Below are 20,207 nucleotides of genomic sequence, written 5' to 3' on the forward strand. Positions count from 1 at the left end.
TAAAGCACAATTCCACTCGTAATGACGAGAACAGACTGGAGACTCGATCATGAACTGCAGGTTGCCTCGGGAAGGCACTTGAACGTAGCAGACTCAGACACCTGCTCACCACGCAGCATCTGAGGGAAACACGACACGACAGGGCGATACACAGACACAGCACGGTGAACAATAGACAAGGATCCGACAGGGCAGAAACGGAAAACAAGGGGAGAAATAGGGACTCTAATCAGGGAAAAAGATAGGGAACAGGTGTGGGAAGACTAAATGATTGATTAGGGGAATAGGAACAGCTGGGAGCAGGAACGGAACGGTAGAGAGAAGAGAGAGAGGAAGGGAGAGAGAAAAAGGGGAACGAACCTAAAAAGACCAGCAGGGGGAAAACGAACAGAGGGAAAAGCAAAATGACAAGACAATATAAGACAAAACATGACAGTACCCCCCCACTCACCGAGCGCCTCCTGGCGCACTCGAGGAGGAATCCTGGCGGCAACGGAGGAAATCATCAATAAGTGAACGGTCCAGCACGTCCCGAGACGGAACCCAACTCCTCTCCTCAGGACCGTAACCCTCCCAATCCACTAAGTATTGGTGACCCCGTCCCCGAGAACGCATGTCCATGATCCTACTTACCTTGTAAATAGGTGCGCTCGACAAGGACGGGAGGGGGGAGGGAAGACGAACGGGGTGCGAAGAAAGGGCTTGACACAGGAGACATGGAAGACAGGATGGACGCGACGAAGATGTCGCGGAAGAAGCAGTCGCACAGCGACAGGATTGACGACCTGGGAGACACGGAACGGACCAATGAACCGCGGAGTCAACTTACGAGAAGCTGTCGCAAGAGGAAGGTTGCGAGTGGAAAGCCACACTCTCTGGCCGCAACAATACCTTGGACTCTTAATCCTACGTTTATTGGCGGCTCTCACAGTCTGTGCCCTGTAACGGCAAAGTGCAGACCTCACCCTCCTCCAGGTGCGCTCACAACGTTGGACAAACGCTTGAGCGGAGGGAACGCTGGACTCGGCAAGCTGGGATGAGAACAGAGGAGGCTGGTAACCCAGACTACTCTGAAACGGAGATAACCCGGTAGCAGACGAAGGAAGCGAGTTGTGAGCGTATTCTGCCCAGGGGAGCTGTTCTGCCCAAGACGCAGGGTTTCTGAAAGAAAGGCTGCGTAGTATGCGACCAATCGTCTGATTGGCCCTCTCTGCTTGACCGTTAGACTGGGGATGAAACCCGGAAGAGAGACTGACGGACGCACCAATCAAACGACAGAACTCCCTCCAAAACTGTGACGTGAATTGCGGGCCTCTGTCTGAAACGGCGTCTAACGGGAGACCATGAATTCTGAACACATTCTCGATGATGATTTGTGCCGTCTCCTTAGCGGAAGGAAGTTTAGCGAGGGGAATGAAATGTGCCGCCTTAGAGAACCTATCGACAACCGTAAGAATCACAGTCTTCCCCGCAGACAAAGGCAGACCGGTAATGAAGTCTAGGGCGATGTGAGACCATGGTCGAGAAGGAATGGGGAGCGGTCTGAGACGACCGGCAGGAGGAGAGTTACCTGACTTAGTCTGCGCGCAGTCCGAACAAGCAGCCACGAAACGGCGCGTGTCACGCTCCTGAGTCGGCCACCAAAAGCGCTGGCGAATAGACGCAAGAGTGCCTCGAACACCGGGATGACCAGCTAACTTGGCAGAGTGAGCCCACTGAAGAACAGCCAGACGAGTGGAAACAGGAACGAAAAGAAGGTTACTAGGACAAGCGTGCGGCGACGCAGTGTGCGTGAGTGCTTGCTTAACCTGTCTTTCAATTCCCCAGACTGTCAACCCGACAACACGCCCATAAGGAAGAATCCCTCGGGATCAGTCGAAGCCACAGAAGAACTAAAAAGACGGGATAAGGCATCAGGCTTGGTGTTCTTGCTACCCGGACGGTAAGAAATCACAAACTCGAAACGAGCGAAAAACAACGCCCAACGAGCTTGACGAGCATTAAGTCGTTTGGCAGAACGGATGTACTCAAGGTTCTTATGGTCTGTCCAAACGACAAAAGGAACGGTCGCCCCCCAACCACTGTCGCCATTCGCCTAGGGCTAAGCGGATGGCGAGCAGTTCGCGTTACCCACATCATAGTTGCATTCAGATGGCGACAGGCGATGAGAAAAATAAGCGCAAGGATGAACCTTATCGTCAGACTGGAAGCGCTGGGATAGAATGGCTCCCACGCCTACCTCTGAAGCGTCAACCTCGACAATGAATTGTCTAGTGACGTCAGGAGTAACGAGGATAGGAGCGGACGTAAAACGTTCTTTTAGAAGATCAAAAGCTCCCTGGGCGGAACCGGACCACTTAAAACACGTCTTGACAGAAGTAAGAGCTGTGAGAGGGGCAGCAACTTGACCGAAATTACGAATGAAACGCCGATAGAAATTAGCGAAACCTAGAAAGCGCTGCAACTCGACACGTGACCTTGGAACGGGCCAATCACTGACAGCTTGGACCTTAGCGGAATCCATCTGAATGCCTTCAGCGGAAATAACGGAACCGAGAAAAGTAACGGAGGAGACATGAAAAGAGCACTTCTCAGCCTTCACGTAGAGACAATTCTCTAAAAGGCGCTGTAGAACACGTCGAACGTGCTGAACATGAATCTCGAGTGACGGTGAAAAAATCAGGATATCGTCAAGATAGACAAAAACAAAGATGTTCAGCATGTCTCTCAGAACATCATTAACTAATGCCTGAAAAACAGCTGGCGCATTGGCGAGACCAAACGGCAGAACCCGGTACTCAAAATGCCCTAACGGAGTGTTAAACACCGTTTTCCACTCGTCCCCCTCTCTGATGCGCACGAGATGGTAAGCGTTACGAAGGTCCAACTTAGTAAAACACCTGGCTCCCTGCAGAATCTCGAAGGCTGATGACATAAGGGGAAGCGGATAACGATTCTTAACCGTTATGTCATTCAGCCCTCGATAATCCACGCAGGGGCGCAGAGTACCGTCCTTTTTCTTAACAAAAAAAACCCCGCCCCGGCCGGAGAGGAAGAAGGCACTATGGTACCGGCGTCAAGAGACACAGACAAATAATCCTCGAGAGCCTTACGTTCGGGAGCCGACAGAGAGTATAGTCTACCCCGAGGAGGAGTGGTCCCCGGAAGGAGATCAATACTACAATCATACGACCGGTGAGGAGGAAGGGAGTTGGCTCGGGACCGACTGAAGACCGTGCGCAGATCATGATATTCCTCCGGCACTCCTGTCAAATCGCCAGGTTCCTCCTGAGAAGTGGGGACAGAAGAAATGGGAGGGATGGCAGACATTAAACACTTCACATGACAAGAAACGTTCCAGGATAGGATAGAATTACTAGACCAATTAATAGAGGGATTATGACATACTAGCCAGGGATGACCCAAAACAACAGGTGTAAAAGGTGAACGAAAAATCAAAAAAGAAATAGTCTCACTGTGGTTACCAGATACTGTGAGGGTTAAAGGTAGTGTCTCAAATCTGATACTGGGAAGATGACTACCATCTAAGGCGAACATGGGCGTAGGCTTGTCTAACTGTCTGAAAGGAATGTCATGTTTCCGAGCCCATGCTTCGTCCATGAAACAACCCTCAGCCCCAGAGTCTATCAAGGCACTGCATGTAGCACCCGAACCGGTCCAGCGTAGATGGACCGACATAGTAGTACAGGATCTAGATGGAGAGACCTGAGTAGTAGCGCTCACCAGTAGCCCTCCGCTTACTGATGAGCTCTGGCTTTTACTGGACATGAATTGACAAAATGTCCATCAAATCCGCAATAGAGGCACAGGCGGTTGGTGATCCTCCGTTCCCTCTCCTTAGTCGAGATGCGAATACCTCCCAGCTGCATGGGCTCAGTCTCTGAGCCAGAGGTGGGAGATGGTTGCGATGCGGAGCAGGGAAACACCGTTGACGCGAGCTCTCTTCCACGAGCCTGGTGACAAAGATCTACCCGTCGTTCTATGCGAATGGCGAGAGCAATCAAAGAGTCCACACTTGAAGGAACCTCCCGGGAGAGAATCTCATCTTTAACCACTGCGTGGAGTCCCTCCAGAAAACGAGCGAGCAGTGCCGGCTCGTTCCACTCACTAGAGGCAGCAAGAGTGCGAAACTCAATAGAGTAATCCGTTATGGATCGATCACCTTGGCATAGGGAAGCCAGGGCCCTAGAAGCCTCCCTACCAAAAACTGAACGGTCAAAAACCCGAATCATCTCCTATTTAAAGTTCTGGTAATTGTTAGAGCAATCAGCCCTTGCCTCCCAGATAGCTGTGCCCCACTCTCGAGCCCGGCCAGTAAGGAGTGAAATGACGTAAGCAACCCGAGCTCTCTCTCTAGAGTATGTGTTGGGTTGGAGAGAGAACACAATATCACACTGGGTGAGAAAGGAGCGGCACTCCGTGGGCTGCCCGGAGTAGCAAGGTGGGTTATTAACCCTAGGTTCCGGAGGCTCGGCAGGCCAGGAAGTAACAGGTGGCACGAGACGAAGACTCTGGAACTGTCCAGAGAGGTCGGAAACCTGAGCAGCCAGGTTCTCCACGGCATGGCGAGCAGCAGACAATTCCTGCTCGTGTCTGCCGAGCATGGCTCCTTGGATCTCGACGGCAGTGTTACGAGCGTCTGTAGTCGCTGGGTCCATTCTTTGGTCGGATCCTTCTGTTATGCAGGTGAATGAGGACCCAAAAGCGACTTGGCGAAAACAGAGTCTTTAATCCAGTAAAGTAAATATACAATCATAAAGCACAATTCCACTCGTAATGACGAGAACAGACTGGAGACTCGATCATGAACTGCAGGTTGCCTCGGGAAGGCACTTGAACGTAGCAGACTCAGACACCTGCTCACCACGCAGCATCTGAGGGAAACACGACACGACAGGGCGATACACAGACACAGCACGGTGAACAATAGACAAGGATCCGACAGGGCAGAAACGGAAAACAAGGGGAGAAATAGGGACTCTAATCAGGGAAAAAGATAGGGAACAGGTGTGGGAAGACTAAATGATTGATTAGGGGAATAGGAACAGCTGGGAGCAGGAACGGAACGATAGAGAGAAGAGAGAGAGGAAGGGAGAGAGAAAAATGGGAACGAACCTAAAAAGACCAGCAGGGGGAAAACGAACAGAGGGAAAAGCAAAATGACAAGACAATATAAGACAAAACATGACACATACCCTCTTCTCCAGGGAGGAGAGCAGGCTGACCAGGACAGAGATCTTACACAGCAGGCTGTCCAACTCCATGTCTGAACCTCTACCCGTGTTCTGAAAGGAGGTACATTAATATAGTAAGTTGCTGTGTGCTATGTGGAATACAGATGGACATACACTGAGTGTACAAAGCATTAGGAACAACTTCCTAATATTGAGTTTCACCCCCTTTTTCCCTCAGAACAGCCTCAATTCGTCGGGGCATGGACTCTACAAGGTGTCGAAAGCGTTCCACAGGGATGCTGGCCCATGTTGACTCCAGTGCTTCCCACAGTTGTGTCAAGTTGGCTGGATGTCCTTTGGGTGGTGGACCATTTTTATACACAAGGGAAACTGTTGAGAGTGAAAAACCCAGCCGCGTTGCAGTTTGTGACAAAAACGGTGCTCCTGGCACCTACTACCATACCCTGTTCAAAGGCACTTAAATATTTTGTCACCCTCTGACTAGCATACATACACAATCAATGTCTCAATGGTCTCAAGGATTAAAAATCCTTCTTTACCCTGTCTCCTCCCATTCATCTACACTGATTGAAGTGGATTTAACAAGTAACATCAATAAATGATCACAGCTTTCACCTGGATTCACTTGGTCAGTCTATGTCAAGGAAAGAGCAGATGTCCTTAATGTTTTTTACACTCAGTGTACTGTATATTGTACCGCATGAAGGGAACATAGAGCATTTATATTTTCAATTGGTTCACTAGAGGGCGTAACAAAGCAGATTTCCATTATTTTTTGTCTTTTTAGTTTGCAGGTCCCCTGTGGACCATAGTAGAGTAGACAGAGGGTTACAGACAAGGTATGACTGACGGGCAGGACAGACAGGACAGGACAGACAGGACAGACAGGGTAGGACAGACATGACATGACAGGACAGACAGGACAGGTAAAGATAGACAGGGCAGGACAGACAGGACAGGACAGACAGACAGGGCAGGACAGACAGGACAGACAAAACAGGACAGGACAGGACAGACAGGACAGGACAGGACAGGACAGGACAGGACAGGACAGACAGACAGGGCAGGACAGACAGGACAGACAGGACAGACAAGACAGGACAGGACAGGAGAGACAGGACAGGACAAGACAGGACAGGACAGACAGGACAAGACAGGACAGGACAGGACAGGGCAGGACAGACAGGACAGGACAGACAAGACAGGGCAGACAGGGCAGGACAGACAGGACAGACAGGACAGGACAGACAGGACAGACAGGACAGGACAGATAGGACAGACAGGACAGGACAGGACAGACAGGACAGACAGAACTCACAGGACAGACAGGACAGGACAGAGAGGACAGGACAGACAGGACAGGACAGACAGGATATATCACAGAAGGGATGTACCTGTGGCTTGGTGGAGGTTAAAGGGCAGATAGGATGGTCAAACACTTTGGCCAGCGTCTCCAAACTGGACATGATCAGGTCAATCTCACTGTGGATCAGAGAATCCATTTCATTTTCTCCTCATGATAACCAACAAAGCCATCACATCCCAAACACCAAATGATGCAGATCACTTGAACTGTAATAGCAGTTATAACAGTTATAAACCCACCTGTTGAGCCCCTGGCATGCGGTGCCCAGGGTTTGGTGTAGATGGCGTAGGCCTGTTGCTCCTCTACGTAGACCCTCCACATCCAGAGGCAGCTCACTGCGCAGATACTCACTGAGCAGCCCAACCACCTCACCTGCCATGCTGTGAAACCAGGGGACCACAAACACCACTCAAGCAAGTTGAAGAGAGACACCACAGGAAAGTGCTAAAGTACTTTCATCTCTAAATCCCCAGACCAATATTACACATTTTGTACATGTATATACTCATGGTGTGTGATGGGGACTTCTGTACCTGGATGTGTTGAGCTCCTGTAGCCTGTGGAGGAAGAGGAGGTGTGGGGACGGGGTCACTGGGAGTCCAGCGGGGGGAGCTATACTGACTGAGACTGGGAATGGGCTGGGACTCCACACCGGCCCTGGCTTCTCATCATCACCTGAGCTCTCATCCCCAGGCTCCATGTCCCTCCCCACAGGGTACAGCAGAGGGGTGACCAGACCTTTATGGGGGTGCTGGTACCCCAACACCAGGTCCCCCAGTGTACGGAAACAGTTCACCTGCACCCCCTGAGAAGTCTGTGGGGAAACATACACACAGACATACACTGGGTGTACAAAGCATTAGGAACAACTTCCTAATATTGAGTTTCACCCCCTTTTGCCCTCAGAACAGCCTCAATTCGTCAGGGCATGGACTCTAGAAGGTGTCGCAAGCGTTCCACAGGGATGCTGGCCCATGTTGATTCCAATGCATCCCACAGTTGTGTCAAGTTGGATGGATGTCCTTTGGGGGGTGGACCATTCTTGATACACACTGGAAACTGTTGAGTGTGAAAGCCCCAGCAGCATTGCAGTTCTTGACACAAAGAGATGCCTCACAAATGCTCAACTGACAGCTTCAATAAATAGTACCCACAAAACACCAGTCTCAACATCAGTGAAGAGGCGACTCCAGGATGCTGGCCTTCTAGGCAGAGTTCCTATGTCTGTGTTCTTTTTCCCATCTTAATATTTTCTTTATATTGGCCAGTCTGAGATATGGCTTTTTCTTTGCAAATATGCCTAGAAGCTGCCAGTTGAGGACTTGTGAGGCATCTGTTTCTCAAACTAGACAGTCTAATGTACTTGTCTTCTTGCTCAGTTGTGCACCGGGGCCTCCCACTCCTCTTTCTATTCTGGTTAGAGCCAGTTTGCACTGTTCTGTGAAGGGAGTAGTACACAGCGTTGTACGAGATATTCAGTTTCTTGGCAATTTCTCGCATGGAATAGCCTTCATTTCTCAGAACAAGAATAGGCTGACGAGTTTCAGAAGAAAGTTATTTGTTTCTGGTCATTTTGAGCCTGTAATCGAACACACGAATGCTGATGCTCCAGATACTCAACTAAAGAAGGCCAGTTTTATGGCTTATTTAATCAGAACAACAGTTTTCAGCTGTGATAACATAATTGCTAAAGTGTTTTCTAATGATCAATTCGCCTTTTAAAATGATAACCTTTGATTAGCTAACACAGCGTGGCATTAGAAAACAGGAGTGATAGTTGCTGATAATGGGCCTCTGTATGCCTATGTAGATATTCCATCAAAAAATCTGTTGTTTCCAGCTACAATAGTCATTTACAACATTAACAATGTCTACACTGTATTTCTGATCTATTTTATTTTATTTTAACTGACAAAAAAATGTGTTTTTCTTTCAAAAACAAGGACATTTATATATTTAAGCATTAAGGCCCGGGGGGTGTGGTATATAGCCAATATACCACGACTAAGGGCTGTTCTTAAGCACGACACAAAGCAGAGTGCCTGGACACAGCCCTTAGCTGTGGTACATTGGTCATCTATCACAAACCCCCGAGGTGCCTTATTGCTATTATAAACTGGTTGCCAATGTAATTATAGCACTAAAAATAAGTGTTTTGTCATACCTGTGGTATATGGTCTGATATACCACGGCTGTCAGCCAATCAGCATTCAGGGCTCGAACCACCCAGTTTATAAATATATATATATATAGAACCTACACAACACAGGTGATCATCATGTTCTTAAACTGTTCGTAAAAGCTCCTAAAGCTTGGAAGACTGTCTCAGATATGCAGTGCATCTGTTCAGAGTCAGCATATGTTGTTCTAACATTATCCACAAAAGAAAAAATGGCTGTTGATGTTTTGAATGTGACTGCATGTCTCCAGAGCTCCTCGTGTCTGGAAGCCTAAATGACCTGGATATACTCCGAAGGGACATTTGGAAAAGAGGTGCTTAATCTCCTAGATCCTGGAGGTGCCAAACAGAAGCCACGGCCCCTCACCTCTGTTTGAATGGCCAGTGCAAGAACCACATCAAACACACACCATCCAGCGGGCTGCAGAAACCCCTACTATCCCCACAGGCCAGGAGATGGTATCACAACCAACCACCCACGTCCTGGTCACTGCCAAGGTTGGCTGCCATGAGTCACAGTGTTCCAGCAGTTTACTAGCCGACCTCTGTGTCCTGAGCCAGTCTACCGTACACACCCGCTGCCCGATATAAACAACAGTCCAACAGACAGACGCCTCAGACATGTACAGTAAACACGAAGGGGGAAACACACGTTCACCAGCCATAGACAAACACATTAAGGTGCCAGTCAAAGACACAAAGAGTGTTTACACTAAATGCACTCATAATACCCACAACGCTGCAGGCACAGACCTATTAGATGTCATGGACGAACTCAGACACAGAGCCCACGGGGCACTCACTGCAACACCGCAAAACAGAAAAAACATGTTCTTCATTTTAGAAATGTTTGTTTTTCTCGTGTGGTTAGATTTTTTGGGTGGGTGGGGGGAAGACATTACCTGCCCCAGCTGCCAGGGACTTCAAATGATTGATGCATTTTTTTCGAGGAGCTCTTGAAAAGTGATTATAAAGCAAATAAGGACAGAATGACACAAGGAGACAAAAATGGCCTCTCTTTTTGCTCAAAATATCCCTCTCTTTAAAATAACTCTCTCGGAAAAACTAGGAAGCAACCCCCCTAATCGCTACGTGGTGATGGCTTCAAAGCCAACGAGACAATCTGCTTATTGGAGACTTTAGTGACTTCAGGGGAAAACAAATGAAGCTGAGATACAGTATGTGGATAAAAGCCCTGATCTGACAAGAAAGTATTTGAGCTGTTGTCTTTGGACTTGCGCACTTAGTCACGGTGAAGGAATGTACAGGCTGCCTGAAACCTTTTAGTTTTTGTGTGTTTTGGTCCTGATAATAATTAGGACCAGACACTGCGGCTCTTGAATTGAGTCGTCCCCAGTAGTTACTGTGTCTAATACACACACATATAACCGCCACACACCAACCAATCGCAGCCACCCCTATCCTCTGCCCGGCTAACCCTCAACACACACATCCCTGTCCATGACACACACACACACACTCAAAGCACAAACAGACCCAACCCCCTTTGGAGCACTGGTCAACGACCCAGTGCATGGGTAGCGCAGAAATCTGTGACACACACACACAATTTGTCCTCTGTGCAGCTGAGGTCACGCTCGGAGCATGTGGCAACATGGCAGAAAGAGATGCCGTTCAAACATCAAGGTCTGTAGCAGAATGAGCCCAGTATGTGATCACAAGACGCTTCCTTGTTTCCATTGAAACAGACAGCACAACTCTGTTGTCGTAGAGTAACGATAACAACTACAGTATTGTACTACACATTCTTTCTCGTTAGTGGTTGCTACAAGAGGATACTGTTGTACATGTACATGTGGGTTACAGTATATTAACTTATTTACCAGGCACAGATAAGGGTCTACCTGTGCCCGAGAACTTGCGCCTTTGCCCTCCCACTCGCCAAGTGAGTTTTGTTCTTGTCTTGCTTCTTGCTAGCTTGATGATAGTTGTTTGTGCCCTTATGGTACTGTAAATAATTCAATCATTTATATACACAGTCCCAGTCAAAAGTTTGGACACTCCTACTCATTCAAGGGTTTTTCTTTCATTTGTACTATTTTCTACATTGTAGAATAATAGTGAAGACATGCAAACAAGGTACAGTTGATGTTGAGATGGGTCTGTTACTTGAACTCTGTGAAGCATTTATTAGGGCTGCAATTTCGGATGCTTGTAACTCTAATGAACTTATCCTCTGCAGAAGAAGTAAATCTGGGTCTTCCTTTCTGTGGCGGTCCTCATGAGAGCCCGTTTCATCATAGCGCTAGATGCTTTTGCGACTGCACTTTTCCGGTTTGACTGACCTTCATGACTTAAAGTAATGATGGACTCTTGTTTCTCTTTGCTTATTTGAGCTGTTCTTGCCATAATATGTACTTTTACCAAATAAGGCTACCTTCTGTATACCACCCCTACCTTGTCACAACACTACTGATTGGCTGAAATGCATTAAGGAAAGAAATTCCACAAATTAACTTTTAACAAGGCACACCTGTTAATTGAAATGCATTCCAGGTGACTACCGCGTGCATCTGGTTGAGAGAATTCCAAGAGTGTGCAAATCTGTCAAGGCAAAGGGTGGCTACTTCGACAAATCTCAAATATAAAAAAAAACATTGATTTGTTTAACACATTGTTGGTTACTACATGATTCCATAAGTGTTATTTCATTGTTTTGAGCTCTTCACTATGATTCTACAATGTAGGACCACGTTTGGGACATCCTGATCTAGAGAGTTTCCTAACCCTGGTCCTCCAGTGCCCCAACAGTACACATCTTTCATTACAGCCGTGGTCAAACACACCTCATTCAGCTCATTGAGGGCTTGATGATTAGTTGACAAGTTGAATCAGGTGTACTTGTCCAGGGTTATAATAACAATATGTACCATTGAGCGTACACGAGGCCAGGGTTGGGAAACACCTCTATACTCTAGCTAACCACCATATACTGAAATATCCACAGTCAGCCATAAAACACGAGTTAGAAGATTATGAAGTTAATTATTAGTTAAGAGGATTGCAGATAAATCACAATCAGTAAAAAAAATCAAATCTGATTTTTCATCAACAAGCATTTCGCTATACCCGCATTAACATCTGCTAAACATGTGTATGTGACCAATCAAATTTGATTTGATTTTGATCAATGATCAGCAGATAGCCCACCCTCTTTTCTCAATGTCAATCATGTCTTTAGGAGGCACTGTAACTTCCTTGCTTATAATTTGCGATGAGTGTGCACCACCAATGCTCAAAAATAAATAACAAAATCCAATGCTCAAATGTTATGAATTTTGAGATAAATGAAAATCACGACAGAAGCGGTTATTCATTGTTATGAATGATGAAATTTTGGGTGCCCTTATTCATTGATATGAATGATGAAATTCACCAGGGGGGTGCCGGTGGGTGCCCTTATTCATTGTGAGATATGAATGATGAAATTCACCAGGGGGGTGCCGGTGGGTGCCCTTATTCATTGTGAGATATGAATGATGAAATTCACCAGGGGGGTGCCGGTGGGTGCCCTTATTCATTGTGAGATATGAATGATGAAATTCACCAGGGGGGTGCCGGTGGGTGCCCTTATTCATTGTGAGATATGAATGATGAAATTCATCATTCATTGGGGAATGATGAAATTCATCAGGGGGTGGGTGCCCTTATTCATTGTGAGATATGAATGATGAAATTCATCAGGGGGGTGCCGGTGGGTGCCCTTATTCATTGTGAGATATGAATGATGAAATTCACCAGGGGGGTGCCGGTGGGTGCCCTTATTCATTGTGAGTACCTGCCCCCTGACGGCCCTATTAGTTCAGGGATTCTTTAAAGACGGGAGAATCTCAACTTTTTCCCACAAATATTTGTCTTAATAGTAATTGTGTTAATATTAACACAGTTTGAAATAAATATTTTGATAGACCAAAGTATCAGTTATTTATTTTCTCAGAAATTTGCAACTAACTGGATTCATGTCAACTTTGTCAGACACCGTAAAAGGCTAATTTTGTTAGCATTTTAGCACGTTTTTGTTTTTACATAAAACAACAAGCATGCCTCCTGAGTGGTGCAGTGGTCTAAGGCACTGCATCGCAGTACTAGCTGTGCAACTAGAGATTCTGAGTTCGAGTCCAGGCTCTGTTGCAGCCGGCTGAGACTGGGAGACCAATGGGGGGTTTGGCCTGCAGGGATGTTGTTGTCCGATTGCGCACTAGCGACTACTGTGGTGGGCCGGGCGCAGTGCATGCTGATATGGTTGCCAGGTGTACAGTGTTTCCTCCGACAGATTGGTGCGGCTGGATTCTGGGTTAATTGGGCGTTGTGTCAAGAAGCACTGCAGCTTGGTTGGGTTGTGTTTCGGAGGACGCACGGCTCTCAACCTTCGCCTCTTCTGAGTGCGGGAGTTGCAACGATGAGTCAAAACGGTAACTACCAATTGGATACCACGAAATTGGGGAGAAAAAGGCAAACTTAATAAAAAATTAAAAAATACAAATAAAAAATAAAACGAAATTCATAAAGCAAACATTATCACACAGACAATAAAAGTGTGAACATTGTTGCAGAACAGTGATTTTTTATGAATATTGACCCCAAAACAATATTTTGAGGGAGTTAGCCATCAGTGATGGATTTAACCAGCCACTGACGGAGTTGACAACGATACTAAAAACATTTTCACCCCTAAAAATGAAAGTTCAATACAAACATTTCTCAAACATGGATAATTATTCATTTGAAAATCCCCAATAAAAACATGACCATTCTATCAGATATTCAACATAAATCAATCTGACGGAGTTGACAGCTCATTCAAGTCATATACACAGTAGCAATTTAATTTTTCCTCAGTTGCTTTATGATTCTAAAACCTTATTAAATCTAACATATTTGAACCAGAATTCATATTATATCTTGATCTATCAGGCAGATGGAGTTGACCGTTTATGGTTGTGACCATGGTGATTTCAATATTGTTTGTTTAAATCTATCAAAAGGAGAGAAGTTTACAGACCATGAGAAGTCTTGTGACACTACAACAAGGGGTCCTTATGGTATAGCTGCCCCGGCTTATTCCTGATTCATTTAGGATTTTAGACATATTGACCAAATCTCCGGGCACATCGTTTAGGAATCTGAGTTTTGAGAGAAATGTTCTTTAAAGTCCCAGAGGGTTATTGCAAGAAACTACATAAGATAATTGTTCAGTTAATATCTATCATTGGCAGTTTATAGAATTCGAAACACCTTTTTGAAGGGTTTCAAATTGGGATCCTTCGCTCCAGACAAAGGCATTTCCATACTATAGAGCTGACATGGAAATGACTAACATAGAAAGTATTTAGAAAATTCCCAAAACAGATCTTTTCCCTTGTAAAATTATCATAAATATGTTTTAAGCTCAAATATGTATATTTTGTAACTATAAAAACAATGTTTCCCTGTCGAACGAGGATTGTCCCGACTTTCAATGTGAGTGGGGTATGGAAACTCGAACATGAACTTTAACGATGGTCACTCACCTGAACCGCTAATAGGCCATCTACATCAGGAAGAATACGATAAGTGTGAACGTGCCGTTGGAACCTGAAAAGGTGAACAGAACATTTATGAAGGTATTATGAACTCCAAGACATCACAACAGCACTATACCACTGCTCACGGGACTGCAGAAATAAACTGAGGAAGAGCAGATGTGCTGCCCTTGTTAAAAAACACTGAAACTTTATAAACAAGACACCAATTTGATGACGGTGTGACTCATTTAAGTGGTTATTTTAGCAACTTCACAGTCCACTGCGGTAGCATGAGACTACATGACTACCCACAGACCTACTGTTTTTACACACCACTGTTTACACAAGCCACAGCTACACAAACCGTCCTGAGGGGTGTCACTCGCCTGAAACATGTGGGCTTCATGTTCCATAATAATCACTTGGTAGTAAAATCATACCACTAGTCTTTGTCAAGTACACAAAGGAGAGCTAACTTTTATCTCTACTACCTCACATGACCTTGAGACACAGTACAGTAAATGCCTGTGAACTCCCCGTCTGTTAATAGCCCCCTGTTGAAAGCCTTCTGTTGAAAGCCGCTTGTTGAATTTTATTTATCCAGTATTTTACCAGGTAAGTTGACTGAGAACACATTCTCATTTGCAGCAATGACCTGGGGAATAGTTAGAGGGGAATGAATGAGCCAATTGTAATTAGCTGACCAATTGATTATTAGCTGACCGTGATGGTTTGAGGGCCAGATTGGGAATTTAGACAGGACACCGGGGTTAACACCCCTACTCTTACAATAAGTGCCATGGGATCTTTAATGACCTCAGAGAGTCAGGACACCCGTTTAACGTCCCATCCGAAAGACAGCACCCTACACAGGGCAGTGTCCCCAATCACTGCCTTGGGGCATTGGGATATTTTTTAGACCAGAGGAAAGAGTGCCTCCTACTGGCCCTCCAACACCACTTCCAGCAGCATCTGGTCACCCATCTAGGGACTGACCGAGTCAAACCCTGCTTAGCTTCAGAAGCAAGCCAGCAGTGGTATGCAGGGTGGGATGCTGCTGGCATAAAAAGTCCCCTTGTTGAAAGCCCCTTGTTGAAAGCCCCCTGTTGAAAGCTTGACCTTGTGATGCCTGGTAGAAAAGCACACGTACAATTCATCTAAAAGGAATGCATATTTTCCAGTAATGAAGTTAGAGAATATGCAAAGAAACAGTAGACCTGTATTGATGTGGAGATTAGATTAGATTTAGACGGTGTCTAAATGACATCTAGACACCGTTGCCTGAGAGAACACAAAACCCAATATATACCTCGGCCTAAACATCAACGTCACACCTAACTGCCACAAAGCTGTGAACGATCTGAGAGACAAGGCAAGAAGGGCCTTTTATGCCATCAAAAGGAGCATCAGACATCATTAGTGTACAGTAGGCCTGTATTAATGTGGAGATTGTGGGAGACGGAGACGGAGACGGGGGGGGGGGCATCAAATTCGACATACTAAAAATATTTTTCAGTTCTAGAACCCATTGCCCTTTATGGTTGTGAGGTCTGGGGTCCGCTCACCAACCAAGAACTCACAAAATGGGACACACACCAAATTGAGACTCTTGCAGATGCATGCAGAATTCTGCAAAAATATTCTCTGTGTACAACGTAAAATAACAAATAATGCTTGCAGAGCGGAATTAGGCCGATACCCGCTAATTATCAAAATCCAGAAAAGAGCCATTAAATTCTACAACCACCTAAAAGGGAATGATTCCCAAACCTTCCATAACAAAGCCATCACCTACAGATAGATGAACCTGGAGAAGTGTCCCCTAAGCAAGCTGGTCCTGGGGCTCTGTTCACAAACACAAACACACCCCACAGAGCCCCAGGACAGCAACACAATATATATTTTTTATTTAACCTATATTTACCAAGGCAAATCAGTTAAGAACAAATTCTTATTTACAATGACCGCCTATTAGATCCAACCAAAAACAAAATGATAATTACTTGACACATTTGAAAGAATCAACAAAAAAGCAGAGCAAACTAGAATGCTCTTTGGCCCTAAACAGAGTGCACAGTGGCAGAATACCTGACCAGTGTGACTGACCCAAACGTTGACTATGTACAGACTCAATCAGCATGACCTTGCTATTGAGAAAGGCCCCCGTAGGCAGACCTGGCAGACCCATATCTACTGGGTGAAATACCACAGTGTGCCATCACAGCAATAAGATTTGTGACCTGTTGCCACAAGAAAAAGGCAACCAGTGAAGAACAAACACCATTGTAAATACAACCCACATTTATGTTTATTTATTTTCCCTTTTGTGCTTTAACCATTTCCACGTCGTAACAACACTGTATATAGACATAATATGACATTTTTAAATGTCTTTAGTCTTTTGGAGTGTAACTTTTACTGTACATTTTCATTGTTTATTTCACTTTATTCATTATCTAGTTCACTTGCTTTGGCAATGCTAACATATGTTTCCCATGCCAATAAAGCCCTTGAATTTAATTGAATTGAGAGAGAGGGAGCAAAGGAGCGAGCGAGGGAGAGAGAGGGGGTGAGAAAGAGAGAGGGAGTGAGAAAGAGAGAGGGAGTGAGAAAGAGAGAGGGAGTGAGAAAGAGAGAGGGAGTGAGAAAGAAATAAAGAGGGAGTGAGAAAGAGAGAGGGAGTGAGAAAGAGAGAGGGAGTGAGAAAGAGAGAGGGAGTGAGAAAGAGAGAGGGAGTGAGAAAGAAATAAAGAGGGAGTGAGAAAGAGAGAGGGAGTGAGAAAGAGAGAGGGAGTGAGAAAGAGAGAGGGAGTGAGAAAGAGAGAGGGAGTGAGAAAGAGAGAGGGAGTGAGAAAGAGAGAGGGAGTGAGAAAGAGAGAGGGAGTGAGCGAGCGAGCAGCATGAGCAGCAGTGGGGCTCAGCTTTCAGGAATGTGTCTGGCTCAGGGCCGCTTTGCACAGAGAGCCATGTGGTCACAGCAGCTCCCTCCCTCTTCCAGGGGCCCCAAGGAAGACTGAATGAAGGAGAGAGGAGACAAGAGGAGAGGGGGGCAGGGAGCCCTAACCAGGGTTACACACACACACTGGCCAGGCTGGGTTAGGCTGGATCAGGACAGGGCAGCCTGACTGTTCTTGGGCTGAGCCACAGCCTTCTCCCTGCCCACGGACCCAGCTCTGGGTGAGACTGATGGAGATGACAGAGAGACAGGCTGCTGAATACAATACAGACATTGAGACAGTCATTGAGACAGTCTATAAAACTTGTGAATATGAGGTTAGTTCCCCTTCCACTGACTTGTAGGGGAAAGTTACCAGGGTCCCGTGAGCAGGTGTGGGTGTCTGACTGCGAGCACCACTGGGTTCATAATGACCATACACACTCAGAGATGGAAAAGAGGTGTGTGTGTATGTGTGTGTGTGTGTGTGTGTGTGTGTGTGTGTGTGTGTGTGTGTGTGTGTGTGTGTGTGTGTGTGTGTGTGTGTGTGTGTGTGTGTGTGTGTGTGTGTGTGTGTGTGTGTGTGTGTGTGTGTGTGTGTGTGTGTGTGTGTGTGTACTCACAGCAGACAGAGGGCGTAGGCTCCAGGCACGGACTCACTGTCCCTGACAAGGAAGCTGCCGTCCCTCCCAGCCCGGGCCAACAGGTCCTCTGCATGCACACGGCTGATGTCACGGTGGTACCACGCCGCCATCGCCATGACATCCGACGGTGTTGTTGTCCACCTGTCAGTCAGTGGAGTGTCTGTCTTTCCAACAGAGTAAACCACAGTAAGGTAGAAGGTCAGAGGCGACACACACAGTCTGTCTCAGACACCTGTGTCATGGCACCATGGGACCCTCCAATCAGGAGCTCACGTTGTGCTGTCCTCTTGAGTGTTCACAGCTTCTCCAGCATTCTGGTCCTAATTAATAAGGTCAACTCAGGAACATCAACAGCAGCCCTCCTCATTTACTACAGGCACCCCCTCCGGGGTCTTACTGGGTTACGCGTCCTGTTGTGGTTGAGGATTGTTGCCGTTGTAGAGTCAGAGTGAATAACCCTCCCACAGATTTCTGTGTGTGTCCAGATTCCAGAACTACAGTTGCTTCCTCTAGATGAACTTTGGCCCACCTTGCTGTTAGTTCCCCCTCAGAAAGACACCGTCTCAGTGTGCAGGCTTCTGTCAGCCGGATGTTCGTCTCAGGCAGACAGAGCCCATTGTGGAGGAGAGAGAGAGAGAGAGAGAGAGAGAGAGAGAGAGAGAGAGAGAGAGAGAGAGAGAGAGAGAGAGAGAGAGAGAGAGAGAGAGAGAGAGAGAGAGAGAGAGAGAGAGAGAGAGGAGCAATGGTGCATAAAGCCAACCACCGCCGGGGGCACTGACAGCAGTGCCTGTAGCCTCACCACAAACACCAGCAATGCTCCTGCCTGCTGTCCCCTCAAAAGCTCTGCATGCAAACAACACAGAAAAGAAGAACCAAAAGCAGTCATTCAGCCACACAAACAAACCCTGCTGCACAGCCTGCTGTGGCGGATAGAAGTCAGCGCCCAGGCAGCCGTGCAGGAGAAACCAGACAAATTCAAATCATTTCCCAGTTGTTTTGCCATATAAGGGAAAGGGGGAACACCCTACAGAGTTCATCTGATGGTTGCAGTTCTCTCTGGATATCAGTCTCTCTCTCTCCCTCTCTGTTTTCAGACGTAGATTCCAGAGGGTGGATGGGAGGTGTTGGTGGGGGATGTCCAGGGTCCCTGGTCGGTCCTGTGCTGAGAGTGTTTTGGGGAGGTCCCATCCCCCTGGGGTAATGTGTTCCGTATCTCTTTGGAGTATCGTCAGAGGAGGAGGGGATGGGGTAGTAGAGGACGAGAGGACTAGCCCTGTTAAAGCACCACGCGGGCAGCACAGACAGAGGAAGTGACTCCTCGCTCCAGATGTGAGTAAGAAGGAAGAGAGAGAGAAAAAAAACTGACGGAGCAGCCAAAATAATTCCTGCGAGTGACTATACTTCATTAACCAACACTGCCAGCAGACTCCTTTCTCTGGGCTCACCCCTCCCTTGTCCTCCTCCTCCCCCCTCATTCTCTTCCATCTTTTCCCTGAATTTTCAAAGACCAAACACAGCAACGCCGTGCACACTCAGGTGGGTTGCTTGGCACAGCCACTGTCTGTCTCACTTGTGCGTTCTAGTCCTCTTTTCCAGACTTTTTTCCACTGTGCTGGCTAGCTTCACCCCTCTCTCTTTATCCCTCCAACCATCTCCTTCTCTTCCCCTCTCTCTTTCTCAACTCTCTCTTTCACCTCCCCCTCTCTCTTTCTCCTGCCCTTTCTCCATGTCACTCTCCCTGCCTTCTCTCCCTCCTTTCTCAGCAGAAATGCAGCCTCCATATGAATTTGATCATCCCTTACTTTCTGAATCATATTTTTGTCCTCCACAACAATGCCCCTCCTCTTCTCCCAGGGTATTGTGGTCAGTTTTTTGCCTCCAGCTGTGCTGCCTCTTACTACTCAGCAGAAATCCATCACACGCACCATTGCCCACCCTCCCAACTCCTCTGTTTATTACAGGCCCAATGCCATCTCACCACTTTCTGAAGGTCATAAACCAGTCATTGTTGTGCCTCCATGTGGCTGCGTCTTATTTTTATAACCTTTATTTAACTAGGCAAGTCAGTTAAGAACAAATTCTTATTTACAATGACGGCCTAGGAACAGTGGGTTAACTGCCTTGTTCAATGGCAGAACAACAGATTTTTAACTTGTCAGCGCGGGCTTCAATCCAGCAACCTTTCAGTTACTGGCCCAATGCTCTAACCACTAGGCTACCTGCTGCCCCTTATTGGACAGTGACTGCTGAGGCCCACACCACTCTGCCCACCCATCCTAACTCAGTCCTGTCCTTTCTGGTCCTGTCTGGTCCTGTCTGACCCTGTCTTATTATTACCCTGG

The 20,207-nt window shown here is 46.8% G+C and overlaps 1 protein-coding gene across 1 annotated transcript in view; it reads right to left on the minus strand.

Annotated features, from left to right (window-relative positions):
- LOC124011337 (phosphatidylinositol 3,4,5-trisphosphate 5-phosphatase 2B-like) overlaps positions 1-19,334 on the minus strand; it is a 37,400-nt gene extending 18,066 nt beyond the window's left edge. Inside the window, exons 1-6 of the mRNA XM_046324616.1 lie at positions 17,845-19,334; positions 14,293-14,356; positions 7,116-7,396; positions 6,822-6,962; positions 6,611-6,698; positions 5,217-5,306 (exon numbers count right to left, since the gene is read on the minus strand). Coding sequence (XP_046180572.1) covers positions 5,217-5,306; positions 6,611-6,698; positions 6,822-6,962; positions 7,116-7,396; positions 14,293-14,356; positions 17,845-17,981 — 801 coding nt within the window. The 5' untranslated portion in view covers positions 17,982-19,334. The remainder of the gene's footprint in view (positions 1-5,216; positions 5,307-6,610; positions 6,699-6,821; positions 6,963-7,115; positions 7,397-14,292; positions 14,357-17,844) is intronic.
- Between the last annotated feature and the right edge of the window lie 873 nt (positions 19,335-20,207).

The sequence above is a fragment of the Oncorhynchus gorbuscha genome, linkage group LG23, assembly GCF_021184085.1.
Source record: "Oncorhynchus gorbuscha isolate QuinsamMale2020 ecotype Even-year linkage group LG23, OgorEven_v1.0, whole genome shotgun sequence".
Lineage (NCBI taxonomy): Eukaryota > Metazoa > Chordata > Actinopteri > Salmoniformes > Salmonidae > Oncorhynchus > Oncorhynchus gorbuscha.